Genomic DNA, 25,022 nt, shown 5'->3' on the forward strand with positions numbered 1-25,022 from the left:
AGTAATACAGCAGGAGGTGGGATGCCTCCTGTGCATTACCACATCTGCAAGGAATCGTAATTCCAGAGCTGCCTGCGTGTATACATCATATATCTATAGCCTGCGTGCATACATCATATATCTATAGCCTGCGTGCATACATCATATATCTTTAGCCTGCGTGCATACATCATATATCTATAGCCTGCGGGCATGCATCATATATCTATAGCCTGCATGCATACATCATATATCTATAGCCTGCGTGCATACATCATACATCTATAGCCTGCGTGCATACATCATACATCTATAGCCTGCGTGCATACATCATATATCTGTAGCCTGCGTGCATACATCATATATCTATAGCCTGCGTGCATACATCATATATCTATAGCCTGCATGCAGCTTAAAGCACACATCCACTAGAAGACATGAAAATGACTGCACGTTTATGACATTGTAATCGTGCAGTCGTTTGTCAGTCTGTGATGAGCCTATAATGAACGAGCAGTCTATCAGTGCAGGCTCATCAATCATCTGCAAACATGCTGAACCTGACGTTATCGTCATGTTGTCCAGCATGTTTGCCCGATGATGGATGTCTAAACGACCAGCGGGAGCGCGCATCGCTGGTCATTGTAGACATTTTTCTAAACAATTTGCAAATGATTTGCGAATGATTAATGAACGATTGAACGATAACATTATCATCCAATCGCTCAATTTAATCGTCTTGTGGATGTGTGCCTTTAGTAACTGTGATCTTTACTGAATCAAGCCCTAAGACCAGAGACTAAATTTAAAGCAAGGAAAAGACAACTTTGGGCCTGATTCAGACCCACTCGCGAGCGGCTGTCCGCTCGCAAGTGGGTCGATGTTCTGGACTGAGCATGCGCACGACGGAGGGAGCTCCGTCGTGCGCATGCGCCAGACGCGACGAGCGAAGGAAAGTCCTTCGCTCGTTGTGTCTGATCAAAGGGGGCGTGCTGTCGATGTTGATTGACAGCACGCCCCCTTTGGTAGGCGTGCCGGGGGCGTGCCTCCCTGACGGGGGCATTCCCACGGGAACGCCTCCCTTCAGAAGCCGGCCCACTGACATCACTAGTGATGTCAGTGGGAGTGATTTTGGCTCTGATAGAGCCAAAATCACTCCGGAGCTTGCGGTTGAAAACCTCAACCGCAGGCTCCGGCTCGCAATTTCGATGGTCGCGATGGTCAAGACCATCGCGGCCATCAAACTGCACGCTCGTATAGCCTGTGGGTGGTGACCCACAGCTATACGAGCGTCCAGGAGGACGCTCCATTTTCATGGAGGCCGGCCCTCATTCAGAGCGTGCGCTCTGCTCAGAGCGTACGGCTCTGAATGAGGGCCTTTGTTCTTTGGATTACAATTAGTCTAGACCTGCAAAACATTTATTTAGCATAGGATTCTGAACTTACAAAACTACATAAGATGCTATAGCGATCGCAGTTGAGTACTCCAACAGGAACTATTTAACAGATTTAAACTAGTGTATGGGGCCCCAGAAGTGCAGTTATTGGTATCTGAATGCATAGTTATATATAATAATTAAACTGTTTTAGGACTGAAAGAGTTTAGTTCTATTTTGAAATGACCTGTATGTAGTTTAGTGAGCGTGTCTCCTTGGTTTATCGCTTAGTATTGTTTGTAAGCTGTAATTATTTTTGCTGTCTACTCGAGATTCGTTTTAGCTGGAGCAGACTGTCAAGCTGAGTTCCAGCTAAATAAATATTTTATTGTAGTAAAGAGTTATTGATGTGAAACTGTAATTCTCTGTATGGATGAAATGGTCTGCACTATTAACTATAAAAAGTGATTTTAAAGCCTGCACACACAGGCTTGGCCTGTCATTATTATAGCCTGCATCTTAAGCATGTCATCTGAAGCATGGAGATAGAATCGGAGTTTGAACTGGATTTGGACTTTTGACTACTTTGTAACCAAAAATTAAACCGTTTCTCAAACACCGCAGCACAGGAACGCACACCCTGCACCCATAGTATTACTTACCTCTCCGGAGTCCCACGGGGGTCCGGCGCTGTAAAAATGACTGGAAAATGGCCACTGCAGCCATTTCCGCGTTGTTTGCGCATACTCTATAGACTCTGGGCACACTCTAATGCCCAGAGTCTATATCTCCGGTGATTTTTTTTGTGGGAGTGGGGGGGGGGGGGGGGGGGGGGCAAATGACCACCATTCTCAAAATGATACTCATTGTATATCGGAATGTCATGGTCAGCAATCGCCTGAAGACACAGTGTAGTTAACTCTGCTTGGTACAGGGTTGTTGCTAGATCCAAGTTGGAGAAAGGACCTCCGCCATCACCACCATGTGACCGCTGCAGCAGGGCCAGTCCACTACCAGCGTTACTATCCACGTGGGCATAGAGGGGGAATATAAACCTGTGGCGAGCAAAGCGAGCCCACGAGGGGACACTTCTGGCCCTCGTTCTGAACTTTGCCCCTCCCCCTTTTGCCGCGGGTCACGTGGTTGTGACGTCAGAGGTCCAGTACACCACCTTGTTCCAGACCTACTGTACCCATATGCAGAGCCATAACTAGACTTTTTGGCGCCCTGTGCCAGAGAGAGCATTGGCGCCCCCCTCATTTTTCAAAGGGACATAATGCACCCAAAAAAGGGCCATGGCTTTATGGGGAAGGGCCAGGGAAGAGATAGGAGAGGCCAGGAGATGCTGGGGATAAATAGGGACATAATATAGTGCACCTGAGAGAGGGCCATGGCCTCATGGGGAAGGGCCAGGGAAGAGATAGGAGAGGCCAGGAGATGCTGGGGATGAAATAAGAGAAAGCTACAAGCAAGAATGATAATAAACAGAAATTTGACAGGCCCAAACAGCGCCCCCTGCCCTGTGGTGCCCTGTGCGATGGCACCGGCGGTCGCACTACCCTAGCTATGGCCCTGCCCATATGTAATAGCCTGCACACTGCATGCAGCCGCTAGATGTTGGCCATTTAGCCGCTAGATGTAACACTGCAGTTTTCTAACAGGCAAAGTCACATTGCAGCTAAATCAGCGTGACGCAGAAAGCACTTATGTACAAAGATGCTGGAACACTTACATAGGATGTCATGCTCAGGCGGACAAGCTGCACCTGCCATGGTTTTTGATGGTGTGACTATCGCTGACGGTTGGCCTTAGTCCATGGAATAGTAAATCTCTTGAGCAGACTTCCATCCACTGCTGACCGGAAAGTAAACTATTGCTAATGGGCGTGATAAAATGGGAGCGGAAGGGGCGTAAGAAACTGGGAGCCAAAGCTAATATTGACAATCAGCTGGAAGGGAAAGAAGCAGCCAGAATCCTCCAAGTGGTCAATTCAGTGTTGGCGCAAAGTCAAGGTGCTCCTAGGAATAATTACACCTTTTGTATAGGAAGTGGATAGATCCCCTTCAGTTTTTGTACCCTGACATCATCAGCTACTGTCCAACATCATTCCCTACCATCCACGTGGAAATAGATGGGGAATATAATCTTGTGGCGAGCATAGCGAGCCCACGAGGGGACAACTTTCTTTTTTTGGTGGGCTGTATGGACAGGGAACCGCACTTCCGCCCTCACTCCACGTCACTTCCAGCTACAGAAACTGAAGGGGAAATATACCTGTCCCTTTTGTATAACAGTTGAGGGTCCCAGGAGTGAGGAAGCAAAGTGCATCAGAGAGGCTGCCTCCCGTCATCCTCCTGCTAACCCCATCCCACAGTGTGGAAACCAGAGGAGGAATAAAAGGTGATGCCTGAAGCCCCAAAGTGCCTTTCTGCAACAGAGCTGGCTTGGCTTTATGGTTCCCCTGGTCTATTCGTTACCAGAATTACAGAAGACATGAGGCTGGCCCCTTGCCTAACTAGTGGGGTGAAAGATAATGACCATAGCAACCAATCAGATTCTGCCTATCATAGAATGTACTAGTTAAATAATAGCTAGAATCTGATTGGTTGCAATAAGAATATTTAGAATATTTTATACATCTCCCCCAATGTATGTTATTACCAGGCACGGTAGGTAAATGAGATGGTTGCACTCTATAAACATCAATATGGGGTATGGCAAAGCCCAATATGATGTTTATAAGCGTAATGTTGCAATGAACGGTAATTTTTGAACGTGTAAGAATGCGACACTGCAGCATAGGCTGCTTTGTGATGTCATGTGCCCACACATTCACGCACTCTGAATCTCGGGTGGCGCTCCCAGGCGCCCAGAGGAGGAGCATTCAGGTCTCCCGAAGCTGTACATTATCCGCTTGGCTCCTCCTACTTCCCGAATAAAGTAGGCGGTCTGATTCACGCTGAATTGCGGCATTGTAGCCACAACACCCCGCCTTACAAAGTGTTGCATCTATGCAAACAAACAAGGAGGATTTGTGAGTACGCAGAATTCCTTACCAGAAGATGTACATCACTTCTTTTGTTCCAACCATATCAGAATATAAAAAATAATATATAAAACAACTGTTTTGCTAGTCTGATGCTGAAACAAACAGGAGGAGTTTTATCTGTTATGATAACTGTGAACAAGTACAGTAATGCTGCCCATCCACTACACGTTGCGGGGGACGACGGAACGATTATGACGCCTTCGTCTCCCGCGGGGTGAAGTGAATACACTGAACGTTCAGACGTTCAGTGTATGCAGATCAATCATCCCCGAACATGGCAACCTGACGGCGGTCGTCAGGTTGACCGTCATGTTCGGGCGATGATTGATGTTAAAAATGACCAGCGGGCGCACGCATCGCTGGTCGTTTTTAACACTTTACTGCCCGATTTGCAGGCGATTGCCAAGCGATGGAGCGATAATGACGGTCGTTATCGCTCCATCGCTAGGTTTAATCGCCTAATCAAGAGCTGTGACACCATTTAAGATCTTTCTATACATGTACCATCTATCGTACGTCTACCTGAAGTCCTCAGTCCCGGTGGGCCCAGGGCCAATACCCCTATTTGCCCCTTTATTAAAACAGCACTGCTTGGACTTGGGAATAAATAAATGAAAAGGGCAGATGGGCCATTATAATTTCCCAGTCCTGTTAGCAGTTTTGCTTTCTCGGGCCATACAAAAGCAGAAATGTACTTTTCACTTTGTGCCCACTTCTGTCACTTAAATTATTTAAGAACTAGTAAGTGATATAATGCATCATAAGACATACATTGCAGTTTTCTCATTATTTAGGTATCAGAAATATCTCCTATGTTAGGCAAAGTAATGCTGCAGAGAGCAGTCTTAATGGGGACTGCAAACCTGTTGGCCAGGACAGGTTCTTATCAGAGCCGATATGTCGTTCAGCGCAGGCACCCTCCCTCATCCCCGAACATGCCCAATCTGTCGTTATCGGCAGAATGACCGGCATGTTCAGGCGATGATTGATGTCGGAAACGACCAGCGGGAACGCGCATCGCTGGTCGTTTCTGCCATTTTCATGCCCGATTTGTGCACTTTTAATGAGCGATTGAACAATAACGATATCATTATCGTTCAATCGCTCATTTTAATAGGCAAGTGGATACCCGCCTTAAGATTATGGGCCTGATTCAGAGGTGGACGCTAATGCGAACAAACGTAACGCATGTGCAAGCGCATTAGCAAAAAGTGTGCGTAAACAAGCCCATCCCTAACTGCGCACCAATGTCCAATGAGCAAAAATCACTACCAATCACACACCCACTGTTCGCACTTGTCTAAGTAAACCAACGCACACCGATACGCATTGAAATGTAGGAAGAATAGAGAACGCACAGTACACAGATTGAGAACACAGAATGAGAAAACAGAGGGCCTGATTCAGAGCCGGACGCTATTTGCGCTCGCTCGTTCAGAAAAAGGGGCTGGATATTTAAATTGAGCACTCGCTCTTTGCGGTCTGTTGACGCCTCTATGTCTGAATGAGCGAACGAAACATGCGCTCGCTATTTTTTTAAAAAGGCCCCCTGGCCGCTCGCATCCTACATCATCTCCGCTATTTATTAGATTAATCGAGTACATCGAAAAGCGTCTGAACTACTCGCAGTGCTTGTGGTTGGATTTTCCCACCGCAATCATGCGAGCAGTTCAGGCTAAAAGACAACCAAGTGACATGGTCGATGACGCTGCTTTGTTAATTATGCACACCCTTAAAACGCCCATTTTGACCGTTTGGCACGCCTGCGTTCGGATCTCCACTCCCCGTTTTCAAGCACCTTCCCCTGTTACCACCCACAAACGCCTCATTCTGTCACTCAAATTAGCAGGCATTCGCTATTTTGCGAGCACACAATTTCCGACCGCAATGACTGGTTCGCGCATGTGTATTACAACCCATATGCATGCGCAGTTGTGCGAACATCGCTCGGAGCGAACGAGCGGCCGCTTACGAGCGGCTCTGAATCAGGCCCAGAGTGTTTGACACATCGATTTTTCACTGCATATACACCTACCCCTATTGCTAATGAAAGCAATTACTAATAATTGAATGAACTACTTCATTATGGTTATTAAACCCTATTTGTGTCTGTGACAATTAGCAAATTTGGTGGGAGTAAGCATTGTACATACTGTATCCTCAGAAAAAATCGCTAACTTGGTGAGAAGTATTTATAATTTGCCTATATTGTTTGTTAAAGTTTAAATTTATATGTTTGCAATTAAATAATGTGCGGCATTACTGCTTTTCCTTAATAATTTGTTATAATTTTTTTTTCAGAGTTTAATAATGTTGATTATTTATATTATACCCATTTTACAATAGAGCTAAAACCCGGGTTATTGTAGGGTTATCCCGGGTAGCTCCTTGGTGTAAAAGGGGAAGGGGTTGGATTGCTGGGTCAAGTGACCCGGCAATCCATCCCAGGTAACTTGCAGGGTTTAACACGGGAGTAACCCGTGAAACCCTGCAGTGTAAACAGCGCCATCTGGGTCAGGGTGACCTAGATCGTGCCGCCTGCCTGCCGAATGGCCGCCTTCAGTGGTGCTTGGAGATGATGTCATCTCCAAGCGTCCACTTCAACGCCAGAAAAGCGTCAAATCAGGAATATCCTGGATCGGCGCCGGGGAATTTCCATATATGATCCGAATTGGAACCCTGGGGGTCATTCAGACCCGCTCGCGAGTGCAGGACGCTCACAAGCGGGTCGATGGTGCCGAATTGCGCATGCGCACAACGGAGGGAGCTCCGTCATGTGCATTCGCGAGACCCGAATAACGATGGCCAAGCCGTCGTTATGGGTCTCGCACCAAAGGGGGCGTGCTGTCGATTGTGAGTGACAGCACGCCCCCTTTGGTGGGCGTGGTGGGGGCGTGGCAGCCAGACGGAGGCGTTCCCAGACATCAGTAGTGATGTCAGTGGGAGTGATTTTGGCTCTGATAGAGCCAAAATCACTCCTGGGCTTGCGGTCACCGCAGGGTACCGCAGGGTCTTGTCGCAAGCCCGATGGTCGCGATGGTCTTGACCATCGCGACCATCATCATGGACACTCGCTATAGCTGTGGGTGGTAACCCACAGCTATGTGAGCGTCCATGAGGCCGCTCCAAGTTGAGGGAGGAGGGTCCTGATTCAGAGCGAGCGCTCTGTTCAGTGCGTCCGGCTCTGAATCAGGCCCTCAGAGCGAGCGGTCTGGTCAGAGCGTCCGGCTCTGAATCAGGCCCCCTTTTCCAACCTCCGGGTCAGACCCGGAATTTCGGTACATAAGTGGTATTATTTGCTAACTAGAAAACATATCTTAAAAGTATGGTTATTGAATGAAACTTAGTTGCTAATCATTTTTTTTTTATGTTAAAATATATATACAGTATATTTAAAAGTAAAAAATCTTTAACCACTCAAACACTGTTTTTTGCATTGATTCATAATTATACCAAACATTTTTAGTAAAATCTGCTACCTTGAAACTTGCTTGGAATTTAACAACCTGCATAAAGAATGTAGATCGGTGTCAATAATATGGACATACTATTTATTGTCTCTTTCTCAATGTCATATTTCATATATCATATATAATTAGTTCCGAATGTGAATGTGAAAAATGTCTGATTCTATACATTTGTTAACAAACATGTTTTGATTTGTTTCCCTGATGTGAATGTCAGTGTATGTTTTTTTGTTTAAAAAAGAAAAAAATTATATGTATGTTCATATGCATATGTTGCAATCTGCTAATATATTATTTGTGTGCATATGTATGCACATTTTACAAAAGTAATAGCTATATATTGATTGTGCACACGAATTAAAATCATTTGCAAATTATATTAATACACTGTAAGAGTCAACAAAAATACTTTTTGCCTGAACAACTCTGTTGTTTCCTCTAAATATATGTTTCAAAGTGCTTGATTTTGACATATTGTTGCAATTTTGTATGTTTACGGTTATTCCTTGTTGTTTAGATTGTTAGCAAAACAGTAATCAAGACTCTTTGTGATTTGGATAGTTGCAAACACCTGCTTTAGGCCCTCATTCAGAGCCGTACGCTCTGAGCAGAGCGCACGCTCTGAATGAGGGCCGGGCTCCATTTTCATGGAGCGTCCTCCTGGACGCTCGTATAGCTGTGGGTCACCACCCACAGGCTATACGAGCGTGCTTTGTGATGGCCGCGATGGTCGAGACCATCGCGACCATCAAAATTGCGAGCCGGAGCCTGCGGTTGAGGTTTTCAACCGCAAGCTCCGGAGTGATTTTGGCTCTATCAGAGCCAAAATCACTCCCACTGACATCACTAGTGATGTCAGTGGGCCGGCTTCTGACGGGAGGCGTTCCCGTGGGAACGCCCCCGTCAGGGAGGCATGCCCCCGGCACGCCCACCAAAGGGGGCGTGCTGTCAATCAACATTGACAGCACGCCCCCTTTGATCGGACACAACGAGCGAAGGACTTTCCTTCGCTCGTCGCGTCTGGCGCATGCGCACGACGGAGCTCCCTCCGTCGTGCGCATGCTCAGTCCATAACATCGACCCACTTGCGAGCGGACAGCCGCTCGCGAGTGGGTCTGAATCAGGCCCTTAGTCTTTGTTAAGGGCCCCATACATCAGCAATTGATTGCAGCAATCGTGCAATTTGCAATCGATTGTGTATAAAAAATTTAAAATCTTTCCCTTTTTCAATCGATTGTGGCAATTCTGCAATCTGCAATCGATTGAAAAAGGGAAAATTTTTTATACACAATCGATTGCAAATTGCACGATTGCTGCAATCAATTGCTGATGTATGGGGGCCTTTAGCTGTAGAACATCGATGGTTTGACAATGGATACTTTTTCATTTGAAATGCTCTGCATGAGTTTATCCTTATTCTGGGTACACACTGACAGATACATTGGTCGATCAATTGATCGGCCAATATAATCTGCTGCCCGTCGGCCAGTGTGTATCCGCGATATGTCGGTGAACGTCGGCGTTCACCGACATATCACATTGCCTGTGCTGCACAGCCGATGGACAGATATGTCTGCAGACATACCTGTCCATCGGCAAGCCTGCAGACTGCCCCGTACACACACAGCTGCAGCCGTAAGGAGGGGGGTGGGACACAACCCCAACCCACCCACCGGCTGCTGGGTCCCGCCCCCTGGCCGCCGGACCTTAGGGCGCAAGCAGATGATGGCCGTTCAGCATGTATGAATGACCATCATCTGCAGATATATCTGTCAGGTGTGTATCCAGCTTTACTCTTGAAAGTAGCGTGGAACGTAATCTTCTGTGTGCGAGTTTGCATTGCTAGTAAAAATTTTCATGCGGGTAAACACCCCGGACACTCCCCTTCACTCCCTTTTCTCGCAAGCAGTACGTGGTCTATGCATAGGCACACCCTCCCCTTGTCTGCATGTCTGTGCGTGCTATCAGCGCCGTAGCTAGATGGCAGTGCGCCCAGTGCAGCACTGCCGCCCCTCTCACTCCCTCTCCGCCCCCCCCCTGAGTGCTTACCCTACCTTCCGACAGCAGGAGGGCGGGCGGGATCTTCCGCCGATTTTTCAATGTCCGGCACGCACCACTGCCGGAGGTCTCTATCTGCAGACCTCCGGCACAGTAAAGTGAGTGGCCGGTGCCGCTGCAGGATGGCGCCCGGTGCACATGACCCCTCAGCCCCCCCCTAGTTGCGGCCCTGGTGCTATCATGCATACTGTAGTGTGGTCGCACACATTTCATTGCTGAGGATCATGTTAAATTTGGCGCATGCGCAGTGTGTATTTTGTGTGTTGTGCGTATGCGGAATTTAGCAATTAATCGGGCACTGCGTGCGCATTCGTTTTTTGCGTAAATCTCTGAATCAGGCCCTATACCGCTACAATTTCACAGCTTCTTCTTCAACTAAACTTTCCCCTTGATTTCGCTCCTCTCTACTCCTGACGTGAACTTTTTTTTTCCATCTCTAAAAACAGCTAAAATTTTACAGGAGTTTAAAAAAAAAAAAAACAATCACAACTTTTGTTTTGTTTTGTTAACGACACATTTGGTGAGAGCTTTGTCTAGTACAGCTGACAAATACACTTTCAGAACATTTTTTGGCATTGACAGAACATTTTTCTAAACAACTCCTGTAATTTCAAAAAGTAATTTTTAAGCCCTTTTACAAGTAGAAAAATCTATTATATTTTCTACCAGAAAATGAACAAAATTAATTCTCAAAGCACTAACATGTTTAAAGTCATGGATTTCCACCGCGTTGTCTGTGCCGTTCTCCGTCCGAAAAGTTTCAATTTTGTTACGTGGATCAATCTCCATCAATACTGTTGTCTTTTCACCGTTGTTGAAGAATTTATATTCAACATCGTAGACCTGCAGGGAGGCAAAGAGGAAAACAGAGGGATAATGTAGGACTATATTGTTTTATGGGGCCCTTCTGAAATGCAATTTTAGCTCTGGTAATAAAGACGTCGAAGGACTTTTGTATTAGAAATCTTTTTCAGCTGCCTCTCAGCTAGTCATTAGCAACATGGTATATTAGCAGGAAATGACATGTGCCCAGAACTTGGTGTATACTTTTATATAAGGTCCCGTCTTAATTTATTAAATCATTAGTCCATCTTTATGGACATTATTTTAATTAATGTTAATGTAGATAACAAAGTCAAGGATTTTTTATTAGTACATAATAACCCCTGACTATATTTATCAATATTCTGTATATGCACTTTCCAGCAGAGTAAATCAGTATGCACCAGCCATCATGCATGTGGAGAAGAGCAGCGTGGAGTCCATTGGTGGGCTATCTATCAATGGTCACCATCGATGGCACCATTGGTGATTATTGTTGATGGCACAAAACCATCTATGGTGAACCATCGATAGTTTGAACACCTCAATAGCCACCACTGCAGGGCAGCATGGGCTGCAGGCCAATCAGCAATGGGGGTGGGGCTTAAAGTACCACCAAGGAAGGGGCTAAACTCTGTACCAATGGGAAAAAAAACATTGGTTCCCAGTCTGCCATCGATGGCAAAACCATCAGTCATCGCTGGCTAACCATTCATGGTTAACTATTGATGGCCGATGGTGGCTATCCCTATAGTTGACCAGCTTTGCTAGCAAGGTCAGGATAGTGGTACCCCCCTCCTAATGCTTTCATATCCTGCTCCTGTTAGACAGAGTACAGCGCTTATGGCCCAGTACCACATTTCCAGACCATCCCTGTCAGTGAGGCGACCGGGGCTCGGCAGCCACCTTGATCGTCAGGTCCTATAGAAGCCGAAAGGGCTGTTCCAACAGTAGCTCCACCAGGGGAGCATTCATAATGGGTGAATGGTGTATGGTGCACACGGGCCCCTGGGTACGGGGGGGGGGGCACTGCACACCCAGCAGCCATACTTTTTATTTATACTTACCTCTCCAAAGTCCCATGGAGTAGCGCTACACAAAATGCCTGGAAAATGGCCGCCGCAGAGTCTACTGCTGCTGTCAGTTTGCTGACGGAAGCAGGGGAGAGAGGAGGGGACCCCGGATGGGGAATGCACACGGGCCCCCTCCTCACTTATTACGCCCCTGAGCTCCACCACTGGTGCAAATGGCGTGGTCTGTGTTTCTCACCAGAATTTGACCATATTTATTACCAGCTATTTACAGTATATAGCGCACACACATCGCAAGGCTCTTTACAGAGAATATTTATCCAGTCACATTAGTCCCTGCCTCAGTGGAGCTTACAATCTATATTCTCAAGCACATGTACACATACAGTATACACTCTTGGGTTTATTTTTAATCAGAAGTCGATTAGCCTACCAGTAAGTTTTTTGAGTGTGGGAGGCAACCCCTACATACACGTAGAGACATGCAAACTCCACACAGATAGAGAATTGATGGCAATCAAACCCAGGGCCTCAGTACTGTGAAGCAGTAATGCTAACTACTACGCCATCTGTGCTGCCCCAAATACCAGCACGTATACAGGTGGAGCGGCCTTTATTTTAGGTTGTGGTTACTCACCACGTTTCGCTGACTAGCTAGCGCAATTCGCACATTCCCATTGAAGAGCGGCGCTTTCAGCCTGTGACATGCATTCTTGGATACGTGAGCTACAGAAGGTGCACTAAAGTCTGCTCCATCTGTACTTCAGTTAAGGTTCCTTTTTTATTTTTTTGGCACATCTGTATTATTATTTTTTTTTTCGTACATCAGGGACAAGTTAGAAGCGACTTAATTACAATATTTAGAGAGCAGAAGAGTCGGAACGTGTCATGTAAAAGTGCGGTGATAATGGTACTGTATTCCGAGCAGATGTTCAGTGTGTGCGCGGCTGCCAGGAACATACTGTAATGACAGAAGAGTATTCATCTAAAAAGACTCACAATATACCTAACCGAGTTCAAAACAGCTCCATTCACAGCAGAGCAAGTGGGTAGATGTTTCAAAATAATGGATTTTTGGCAGCTGGCTTTATTTTGCTTTTTAAATCTCCAAGTTCAGAGGAAACATGAATAGGGATGTAGAAATTGTGCTGCTTTATGCAGTTCGGTGGCAATGAGCGATGACTGTGCTCCGTAATGACTGCTGAATCCGCACTTTTCTTTTCTTCGCTTTTTAGGGCAGGTTTGACTAGGGTGTGAGAGAGCCTCATTGTGTTCACTTTCCATCTACTGCTCGCCCCGGGTGCACAAAGTTGTGAAGCAACTATACAATAACCTGCAGCCTAACAAACCAAAAAAAATCCTCTAAATCTGAATTGCAGCGCAGCACAGAGTATTTAAGGAGAATGGGTGCGCTTGTCAGATGCTGGTGTGACTGCGTTAGAGGACACCACTGCGTGTGAGAGTGCCCATGTCGTATATTATAGAGTGAGACGGTGGCGGGTTATAGACAGTACTGATGGAAGGATGTTATTGCAATGATTTGGGAAAACAGTGCATGAAACACACCCTATATACAGGAAAGTTCATACTTCCGGGGAAGCCTATGGAGAGTCGGCACATAAAGGGTCCAAAAATATACTGGTAGGTTAATTGACTCCCAACACAAATTAACCCTAGTGTGTCTGTGTGTGAGTACATAATAGGGAATATAGGGCCTGAATCAGATCCGGACGCTCTGACCAGAGCGCTCGCTCTGAATCAGGGTCCTCCTACATGAAAATGGAGCGGCCTCTTGGATGCTCGCATAGCTGTGGGTGACCACCCACAGCTATAGCGAGCGTCCATGATGATGGTCGCGATGGTCAAGACCATCGCGACCATCGGGCTTGCGACGGAGACCCTGCAGTAGGGTCTCGCTGCCTCAAGCCCTGGAGTGATTTTGGCTCTATCAGAGCCAAAATCACTCCCACTGACATCACTACTGATGTCAGTGGGGCCGGCTTCAGATGGTAGACATTCCCATGGGAACGCCTCCTTCTGGCAGCCACGCCCCGGCACACCCACCAAAGGGGGCGTGCTGTCAATCAGCATCGATAGCACGCCCCCTTTGGTGCGAAACCCGGAGCGACGGCTATCCCGTCGCTAGCCGGGTCTTGCTCATGCGCACGACGGAGCTCCTTCCATCGTGCACATGCGCAGTAGGGCACCATCGACCCACTTGCGAGCGTCCTGTGCTCGCGAGCGGGTCTGAATTAGGCCCATAGATTGTAAGCTCCACTGGGGCAGGGACTGATGTGAATGGACAAATATTCTCTGTAAAGCGCTGCGGAATATTTGTGCGCTATATAAATAACTGATAATAATAATAATAATAATAATAATAATAATAATAATAATAATAATAATAATAATGAAAGCCGTCACATTTCCCTATTGATTCCGTGAAGAGCTTGGAAACAAAGCAAGGCCATGTAATTATTATTCTCCTAGCCCGCGAGCTGCCTACATTCAGTATACTGTACTGCTCTCTTCATATTCCAGAATCTGATCCGACAATGTGATTTATGGAACAGATTAAATAATAATAAAAAAAAAAAAACTGAAAGCCACCCGGCTTTGCTTATTAAATGTATGAAACATCCACAACCTGCTCTTGTGATTGTAAACAGCACTTAAATCAATGAAATGACTGCAGGGTGATTAGGGAAACCCAGACACATTCATTTCACGGGTGCAAGTGGATATTCCTATGGCAGTCTGTGTTATTTTTGTGTAGTACATATCTTACAAGCTAAGGGACTGTGTAAACTACAGAATATTTATCTTGCACCGACGACCCCCATATTTTGGTAAGGTCATGTCTGATTGGTTATTAGAAGGTCACAGTGCAGGACCTGGGAGATCAGTTGACCGGAGCCCCAGAGGACATCACTGGAGCACCGATCACCGGTCCCTGGAGGCAGGTAAGTGTTTGGGTTTTTTTTTAACCTTTTTATTTTTGCAGTTATCAGCTTGTACTGTGCTCTGTTGGAGGACAGGGGGGAAAGCCCTGATAATGCCATCTGAAGGTGTAAATCTCAGACAGATCACATTTCCCATTACAAATATGGGAAATATTAAAAATATGCAAATTAAAGGGCATAGAGTAAAATTGCACAGCGTGTATGCACTATATCGTTAGTCCAGGAGTTCCGGGGAGTTCAGGGGAAATTGTCAAAGACATTGCATCGTTTATAAGTCATTTATTGTGTACCCAGCTTTAGAGAATGCATTACACCCAGCCTTGTTGTCCACCAGGCCAGTTAGCGTTAGGGCCTGATATGTGAATGAGTAGCTTCGTTGTTGTGGGTGGTCATCACCAGGTAAAACAGGTTACTCTAGTACAGCTATGTGTGGGGGCGGGGGGCTGTTTCATTGTGTAATTTGCATGTGCAGAGATCAGGACCATTCGTCCATGAAGAAGACCAATGGAGATTTGGTGAGCATAATGACCATTGATCCCATCGGAGGTCATTTCGGTTCAGCGCACTTTCCCTTGCATGGTCCAGGAGGAGGTCTAAGTCCTTGACTGACCTGCATTCCGGGGCCGTCGATCAGAGCGTCATAAGCGGCCTGAAGTTGAGAGCGAGAGGCATGAGGTAAGTGCCTGACAACCCCATAGTCACCCCTCACAGTGTCTAAACCTAGTAACGGCTGATGTTTTGCCCAGGGTATGTGATCATTAACCATAACATATAACACTTCAAACTTATCTAATAATAAAGACACGGAGACAGTAATGGATTTAAAAAACAGGTCAGCTATTTATTTAAGAAAGTTAATTTAATTATTTAAATACTTTAAATATTTTAAATATTGTATGGTGGCTGGAAGGACGGCACTTACACAGAGCAGCCCAACAATGCTAACTCAACAAAAACACAGCATTGCGGGCGTATATCCGCCCTATGGATGTCAAACCCTGCACTTGGGTATTAATCATAGACCTTCTAACACACACAAAACCATCCTTAGATGGCTGTACTGCCCCCGTAGAGGTGGTACAGTACTTCTCAACTTAATAGAAGGTGAGCACACCCAATGCACACACACTACACCTGGGCTGATGATAAGCCGTACTTCTCGCCACATAGACTATAGCTAACAACAACCCTAGGGCAAGGGAGGGCGGGCAAACGAAACAGGAAAGAGGCCACAGGCTTGCAAGCCTGGCCTTATATAAGCTCTGTCCCACTCTGCCCAATAATGATTTAATAGGCTAGAACCTAACCCCATGATCACTACCCCAGGCAAAAGCCCAGCCTCCTGGTTTAAGACACTCCTGTCTTATTCAAGCCCTCCGTTATTCATACTAGCCCACTGAAGTACAGAGGAAATACCCGATAGGCCAGAATGCCTGAGGGTTCCCGTACACAATGTTAGGGGGCACTGTGCAGACTTTGCATCAATGCTCCCCACAGCCCCCAGAATGGCCACGACATATGATAGGCGTGGAACCAGAGATGAGCAGAGAAGCTGAAAATTAAATGAGGTGGGTTAAAGCATACTTACCGACATTCTGGCAGCCCCATCCTGGAGGCTCCGAAAGTCCAATTTTCGGGAGACTCCCGAAAGTTCCGGGGCAATTACTTTATGGGTTAAAGGGGTACTAGTGTAGTAAAATGGGGAGGAAATTTTTTGTTCTCGAGATGGAGTATTACAGTAGGCTCGTAATGGAGGCGGGGGGTTACCAGTGTCGGGGTGGAGAGCATTGGGAAGTAGAAGTTACTGGAAGTCTAACCATGACCCTTCAGAGGTGCGCCACTGCCTTTTGGCGAACCCCTACCATTGTGTTTCATACCCCAGTTCGACATTGAACACATATCTCCTTGTTCTCTGCATGTCAGATGCAATTCATAACACCTATTCTTGCTCTCTGGACTTTATAAGTTTTTATTTATTGGAAGAGTATGTTTAAAAAAAGCACAATGATCATGTTCAGTAACCTCGACACGATGGGGGTTGTGTTACTCTGAGATCTGCGAGATAGTATTGCTGGTTCTGTGGTTACATGCACCCTCTAAGCAGCAAAGTAAAGGCATAAATATGTTTTAATGCTGCCAATTATGAGTTATATAGACATAGTCATGAGCTGAGCTTACTGCTGCCATCAGCGTAAGTCTGTGCGCCAGGTGCAGCCTCTCTAAGCGGATGATTGACAGTCATCTGCCTGACAAGAGACGGGCACATCTGTCCACAGTGATTGCTTTCTGCACCCTCACACCCCTTCTCCGTCTCTGCGGTGCGGAGGGAAAGTGTACCCAGGACGATTTGGGAGTTTACACATCTCTCCCGGCCTGGCCTGCGTATCCTAATGTAATTATAGGCTCTAAACAGGTTTTGATTTTGCAATATGCCTTAATTAGAACTAGATTATGAATTAATTGTACAAATAAAAACAGCTTGTTCTGAGCCTTGGGGTGATAGCTGATGGATTGAAATCAGATGCATGTTCTTGTTTAACAATCTCCTTATCAGTGGTTGCGCTGAGAGACGCCCTGCGCATCCTGTGTTCCTTTGTTAAGTACATAACGCAATGACTCAGGAGTGACAGGAGATCTGCGTTATCTCTGTTGTTCCAACAGCACCAGTGCAAACTCCACACGGCTGTGCTGAAATATTCATTCTGCAAGTGTTTTATCATTAATTGGAAAGATGAAGAGTTCACGTTGCAGTAATTTCAAAAACACAGCTATGACAATGGATGTGTAGATGTTGGCTAATGAATGCCGGCAATTAACAGATAAGAGATTGCGATGTTTATATACTTGGAGAGAGATAAAGTAGACTGGAATAAAGTACCAACCAATCGGGTCCTGTCATTTTTGCAATCCATCAGGCTTGCGAGGAGACCTTGTGGTAGGGTCTCAGGTCTAGTAAGCCCGAGCGCTATGCGCTCACAAGTATGTCTGAATAAGGCCCTTAGTACATAGACCCCAGTGTAATTTATACAGCGTGAATGTAGTTTTGTTGCACGACTCTGGACCTCATTCAGACCCGGGCGCAAGCACTGCGTGCTCGCAACCGGATCAATGTTTTGGTCCTGCGCATGCGCAGCGGCTGCACTGTGCGTGCGCAAGCCCCGGAGTGAGAGAGAAACTCTCTCGCTCTGGAGCTCACTACAAAAGGGCTAGCTGTCGATGTTGATCGACAGCTCGGCCCGTTTTGTAGGCATGGCGGGGGGGTGGTTTCACAAACGGAACGCCTGCCGTTTTGTGGGCGGCCGTAGTGATGTCAGTGGGTAGTTTCCTGCTCGCTCAGAGTAGGAAGCTCCCTGGGGATTGCGGTTGCCGAGACCCAACCTTATGGTCTTGACCATCGCGACCATCACCCTGGTCGGTCGCTAAGCTGTGGGTGGTATCCCACAGCTTAGCTAGCGACCAGGAGGCCGCACTAGAAAATAGAAGCGGCCGCCCTCATTCAGAACGAGCGCTCACTTCTTGCGACCGCCTCTGAATGAGGGCCTCTGTCCCCTGTACAGGCTTGTGTCTGGCACATCGCATCAAGTTGCCACCACCATGCCATCGCATCTCACCCACAGCACTGAAGGGTCGCGGTTAGGGTGATGCCATCTTCAAACACATTGACTCCCCCTCTTAATGGTGCAAATTGCCATCAAGTCATGCCCACCTCAGCTGCATCTCCTGGGAACCACGTTGGCAAATGGAGGTGACAAAAATTCCCTGTTGGTTTCTAGCTTTGTTATGATGTCTTTTGGCACCGACCAGTGCCCTTTATCCAGGAATACACGCTACTACGCTCACAATTACCAATGTAATAGAAAATACTAATATATAAAAATGTAACAGATGAAATGAAGACAATTGTGATGACCACATGACAGTTGGGCTCCAACAAGCATCATTTTAGCAGAAAAGTTTCAAAGTAGAAATGGAGGTTGCAGGGGGTGGATAAGTGATGGTGGGCAGGCGTTTACAGTCATGTTTTATGTTTTGTTACTTCTGATAAAAAGTACATCTCCCTCTCAGCCCACAGTCCAGCAAATGGTCACGCTGAGCTTTTGTACCAGGATTCTTCCCAAAGTGGAAAATGAGTTTGCTCTGTGCTGTAATGCACTCTGTGAACTAATCGTTGCACTTGGACAAAATAATGCACTGCATGTCCGCGCATTCGATACTTCGCTAATGTACTTAGGGAGACGTACCTCACACCGTACATTCACAGAGGCTGTACGAACCGCTGTTATGAAGGTCGTCGCCATTATAATGCACCATTAAAGTAAGGCCAAAACTGCCGGACTTTTAAGTGCAACATATTTGTAAAAGAAAACCCATTTTATCTTTGTAAAGAATAACATTTATACCACAGGTTTTCAGAGTCTGGTGGTAACAATGGTCTGGCCCTAAGTTTTCTATCCCCATGTAGTTGGAAAGTTTGATGACTTCATAATACTTCAATATTGAAAATAAATTTTAAGGGGAGAATTCAATTGTTTTTTCACGGTTGCAGATCCTGTTTAAAGTAACGCGAGATATTCGATTATTTGTGCCGTTGGACTAGAGTGCTGCAGGCGCCTATTATTACTGCTGGCGCACTCCTGAGTTGGCGAGCAGAAATCCGACCAGCAAGCCCATTGGTTTGCATGGGCTAAATCCGGTGCATTTGGGGGTAACAGAGCAACACAAACAATTGAATAGCGCCCGTCACATACGGGAGCTGCAGCTGCAAAAAGAACAATTCAATTTCCATTTAAGAGCCGTATTCAATTAAAGCGGACCCGCAATAATTTTCCGCCTCCCAGACTTTTCGCCTACATCGCGTGTTTTGTAGGCGGAAAAGAATCACGCATGTGCCCGCGTATCCCCTTATTCAATTTGAAAGTAGGTGAAAACGGGACCTGGTGAATCTGAAACAAGCGGAAAGTACTGTCAGATTTGTGGAAATCAGCCTGACACCCCCAAAAATATGCTCTGACATGGGGGTTCACTATGTACCCCCCAATTTGGCTTGCTGAAGGATTTGGTGTTTTTAAACGGGCTCAATAGCTGCTAAATAGCGTTTTTGTATAAGTGGTGCAGAAAAGTATTCTGAAGTTTTTTATCCAGAAAATAACTTATCCCAGCAAATTTGGGGTACTTGAAAATGGGGGTCAGCATATGTAAAAGTTGCTAAAGTTAAGTTGAAAAAATCATGAAAAATCCACCTGCCAGAAGCCCCTGCAATGAAAACAACACTTGGGGACCCCCCAGAGTCAAGTTCGCTAGTTTTTAACTTTGTCCCCAACATTTTTTTTTTCGCCCCAAAATTCAAAGTGTTTTTTGGGGTGTCCTTAAGTGTTTATTTTTTCATTTTTGACACAGTTTACCTTTGGGGGACTGTCTGAAGGCTGCATGGGGGTTCCCGCAATGTGCACCCCAAAACCCCAATTCTGCACTTTTTTCCACCTGCTATTCTTAGGAAAAACTTTTTTGCCTATTTCATTGCATTGACTCTCCGCCTAGGCGGAAAGTCTCTCAAATTGAATACAGCGATACTTTTCTGCATGGCAAATGACGTCACCGGCGAAAAGTTTCCGCCAAAAACACGCGGAAACGGCTTTTCGCCTCAAATTGAATACAGGCCTAAGTGTTCCTTTGGTTGTAGCTGCTTCCAAGTTCTTGTTATGGTACAAAGATGTGACGTATAATGAGTGATGTATGGGGTATTGAATGCAAAGTAGTAATACAATTACGTGTAAAACATACAGTATGGTCCTGAACTTGTAAATCCTTGAAAAAGTTGATTAAGACGAAATCCGTTTACTGAACCAGAACCCAACTTTCCCCTCAGCTGGTCAACGTTTATGCATTCATGCAGAGCCGTTACTAGACTTTTTGGTGCCCTTTGCCAGAAAGAGCATTGGCGCCCCCCTCATTTTTCAAAAGAAGAGGAAGCTACAAGTGAGAATTATAATAAACAGGAAAATTAATAATTCTGGATTCCACAGCTCTATGCTGTAAGCGGAACAGGAGGATCCACCACACCAAACAGCAGGAAACGCGGCAGCAAAAAGATGAAGGCGGCCATATATATTTTAGACCATATATTCTACATATGCCCCCAGCATTGAGCTCACTTTACACACAGTACCCCATGGGCCAAATGTAATAGGGTGAGAGATTAGAAAATGTGGGAGTTTAGCAGTAACCTTCAAAATGGGAAAACATCTGGATGAGAGTTTAAATCATGAGAATTACTTGAGTCTCTAAATACAGGAGAGTTTCCATGTTCTCGGACTCTATAAGGCGTCCATTAATTTATTGCAACCCTTGTATACAAACCATTAAGCTAGCTTAATACTAAAAATAACGATAACGACACCACTACATTGGTTTAAAACTCAAAGTTGTTTATTTATTAATTGTAATTAATTTTATTCAAATAAGGGTGGCAAAGAAGGACGCTACCAAGAACCAGCTCTAACCAATTGATTCTCTTAAAAAATTGGGGAACGACTATAACGTCGCCCCTCATTAACGGCATAACCTGCGATGTGCAGGACTCACCACCCCTTACTATGGCACAGTATGGAAGCTCCATAAGGAAACACCCACTGTCCTCCCGCAGGGGTAGGACACACCCGCCGTCTTTCAAAAGGGTAAGTGCCCCACAATCACCACTTATGCCAATTGTGGCCACTGACTAGTAGCACCTTCCCACCATCTGACTCTGCTTAACGTTTTTTAAGATTAGTAAGACAAACGACAAATAGTTTGAAAAGCTTTTGGGCAGGTGGGTGGGACTTCAAACCGAAAGGGGCTGTACCATATTCAAATCTTGCCTTAAATAGCCCCTTCAAAGGTGCACGCCCCAAACCCCACTCATAGGCCAATTCTTTAGACCAAACAATATGAACAGACCAACTAATTTGCGTAGCAACTGGTTCCCAACCTCTTAACCAATTACAAAAAATTAGGCCACTTATATTGCTTTTTGGTTATCCAGTCCTCAGCATAATTTACTGTACATTGGCCAAGTTTACAAAGTCTCAGAGCTTACTGTTAAACCCTCACATTTTCTAGTCTCTCATTAATCCCTATTACATTTGGCCCTATATGTTAAACTATACAATTCTCTGTATACTCCACAAGTTTACACAATAACAAGTGCTATGGGGCCGGGTTACATTGAGACGCCCACTGGTGACGTTGCAAATCCAAGCCACTGTGTACAAATATGCCTTTTGGTCACAGATCCTTTGATTATTGGACTCGTTAATAGCCCCATGGTTGCACAGAATGCAACAGGAACTGAGACGCCGAAGCCACATTTCTTCTGTGTAGGTTGCAGAAGAAGGATGAGACATGCCCCAGAAACGGTTGAAAAAAAGAAAGCAGACCATCCATTTCTAGCTTTCTATGGGGGATGCGAAGCTGTCAGATTTTCCAAGCTCCACAATGTGACGAATTCCGCAGTTCGGCCCAATGAAAAATTAAAATTTACACCCCTCACAATGAATAATCAGGCCCTTAGAGGGGTTAAAATAGTATAATTTGGCCAATAAAGACTTGTCAGTTTTCAGGTGAATTTCTCTAAAAAGCTCAATAATGTATTAAATGATATGGGACAGGTATGTAGAGGTGATAATGATGTGGCACAGGTATGGGGAGGTGTAAATGATGCGGGACAGGTATGTAGAGGTGTAAATGATGAGGGACAGGAATGTGGATGTGTAAATGATGTGGGACAGGTATGTGGAGGGGTAAATGATGTGGGACAGGTATGTGGAGGTGAAAATGATGTAGGACAGGTATGTGGAGGTGTAAATGATGTGGGACAGGTAGGTGGAGGTGTAAGTGATGTAGGACAGGTAGGTGGAGGTGTAAATGAAGAGGGACAGGTATGTGGAGGTGTAAATAATGGAGGACAGGTATGTGAAGGTGTAAATAATGGGGGTCAGGTATGTGGAGGTGTAAATAATGGGGACAGGTATGTGGAGGTGTAAATGATGTGGGACTGGTATGTGGAGGTGTAAATGATGAGGGACAGGTATGTGGAGGTGCAAATAATGGGGGACAGGTATGTGGAGGTGTATATGATGTAGGACAGGTAGGTGGAGGTGTAAATGATGAGGGACAGGTATGTGGAGGTGTAAATGATGAGGGACAGGTATGTGGAGGTGTAAATGATGTGGGACAGGGATGTGGAGGTGTAAATTATGTGAGACAGGTGTGTGGAGGTGTAAATGATGTGGGACAGCTATGTGGAGGTGTAAATTATGAGGGAGAGGTGTGGTGAGATGTAAATGATGTAGGACAGGTATGAGGAGGACAGATATGATGTAGGACAGGTATGAGGTATGAGGAGGTGTAAATGATGTGGTACAGGTATGTGGAGGTGTAAATGATGAGGGACAGGTATGTAGAGGTGAAAATGATGTGGGACAGGTATGGGAAAGTGTAAATGATGCGGGACAGGTATGTAGAGGTGTAAATGATGAGGGACAGGTATGTGGATGTGTAAATGATGTGGGACAGGTATGTGGAGGGGTAAATGATGTGGGACAGGTATGTGGAGATGAAAATGATGTAGGACTGGTATGTGGAGGTGTAAATGATGAAGGACAGGTAGGTGGAGGTGTAAATGATGTGGGACAGGTAGGTGGAGGTGTAAATGATGTAGGACAGGTAGGTGGAGGTGTAAATGATGAGGGACAGGTATGTGGAGGTGTAAATGATGTGGGACAGCTATGTGGAGGTGTAAATTATGAGGGAGAGGTGTGGTGAGATGTAAATGATGTAGGACAGGTATGAGGAGGACAGATATGATGTAGGACAGGTATGAGGTATGAGGAGGTGTAAATGATGTGATACAGGTATGTGGAGGTGTAAATGATGAGGGACAGGTATGTAGAGGTGAAAATGATGTGGGACAGGTATGGGAAAGTGTAAATGATGCGGGACAGGTATGTAGAGGTGTAAATGATGAGGGACAGGTATGTGGATGTGTAAATGATGTGGGACAGGTATGTGGAGGGGTAAATGATGTGGGACAGGTATGTGGAGATGAAAATGATGTTGGACTGGTATGTGGAGGTGTAAATGATGAAGGACAGGTAGGTGGAGGTGTAAATGATGTGGGACAGGTAGGTGGAGGTGTAAATGATGTAGGACAGGTAGGTGGAGGTGTAAATGATGAGGGACAGGTATGTGGAGGTGTAAATAATGGAGGACAGGTATGTGAAGGTGTAAATAATGGGGGTCAGGTATGTGGAGGTGTAAATAATGGGGGACAGGTATGTGGAGGTGTGTATGATGTGGGACTGGTATGTGGAGGTGTAAATGATGAGGGACAGGTATGTGGAGGTGCAAATAATGGGGGACAGGTATGTGGAGGTGTATATGATGTAGGACAGGTAGGTGGAGGTGTAAATGATGAGGGACAGGTATGTGGAGGTGCAAATAATGGGGGACAGGTATGTGGAGGTGTATATGATGTAGGACAGGTAGGTGGAGGTGTAAATGATGAGGGACAGGTATGTGGAGGTGTAAATGATGAGGGACAGGTATGTGGAGGTGTAAATGATGTGGGACAGGGATGTGGAGGTGTAAATTATGTGAGACAGGTGTGTGGAGGTGTAATTGATGTAGGACAGGTATGTGGAGGTGTAAATGATGTGGGACAGCTATGTGGAGGTGTAAATTATGAGGGAGAGGTGTGGTGAGATGTAAATGATGTAGGACAGGTATGAGGAGGACAGATATGATGTAGGACAGGTATGAGGTATGAGGAGGTGTAAATGATGTGGTACAGGTATGTGGAGGTGTAAATAATGTGGGACAGGTATGTAGAGGTGTAAATTATTTGGGACAGGTATGTGGAGGTGTAAATGATGTGGTACAGTGATGTGTAGGTGTAAATGATGTGGGACAGGTATGTGGAGGTGCAAATAATGGGGACAGGTATGTGGAGGTGTATATGATGTAGGACAGGTAGGTGGAGGTGTAAATGATGAGGGACAGGTATGTGGAGGTGTAAATGATGAGGGACAGGTATGTGGAGGTGTAAATGATGTGGGACAGGGATGTGGAGGTGTAAATGATGAGGGACAGGTATGTAGAGGTGAAAATGATGTGGGACAGGTATGGGAAAGTGTAAATGATGCGAGACAGGTATGTAGAGGTGTAAATGATGAGGGACAGGTATGTGGATGTGTAAATGATGTGGGACAGGTATGTGGAGGGGTAAATGATGTGGGACA

The 25,022-nt window shown here is 45.7% G+C and overlaps 1 protein-coding gene across 1 annotated transcript in view; it reads right to left on the reverse strand.

The window, feature by feature from the left end:
- Window positions 1–25,022, reverse strand: part of TNMD (tenomodulin) — a 117,032-nt gene that overhangs the window by 67,395 nt on the left and 24,615 nt on the right. Inside the window, exon 3 of the mRNA XM_088461816.1 lies at window positions 10,632–10,772. Within this exon, the coding sequence (XP_088317942.1) occupies window positions 10,632–10,772 (141 nt within the window). The remainder of the gene's footprint in view (window positions 1–10,631; window positions 10,773–25,022) is intronic.

This window comes from Taudactylus pleione, unplaced genomic scaffold (genome assembly GCF_031769625.1).
Source record: "Taudactylus pleione unplaced genomic scaffold, aTauple2 ptg001107l, whole genome shotgun sequence".
Lineage (NCBI taxonomy): Eukaryota > Metazoa > Chordata > Amphibia > Anura > Myobatrachidae > Taudactylus > Taudactylus pleione.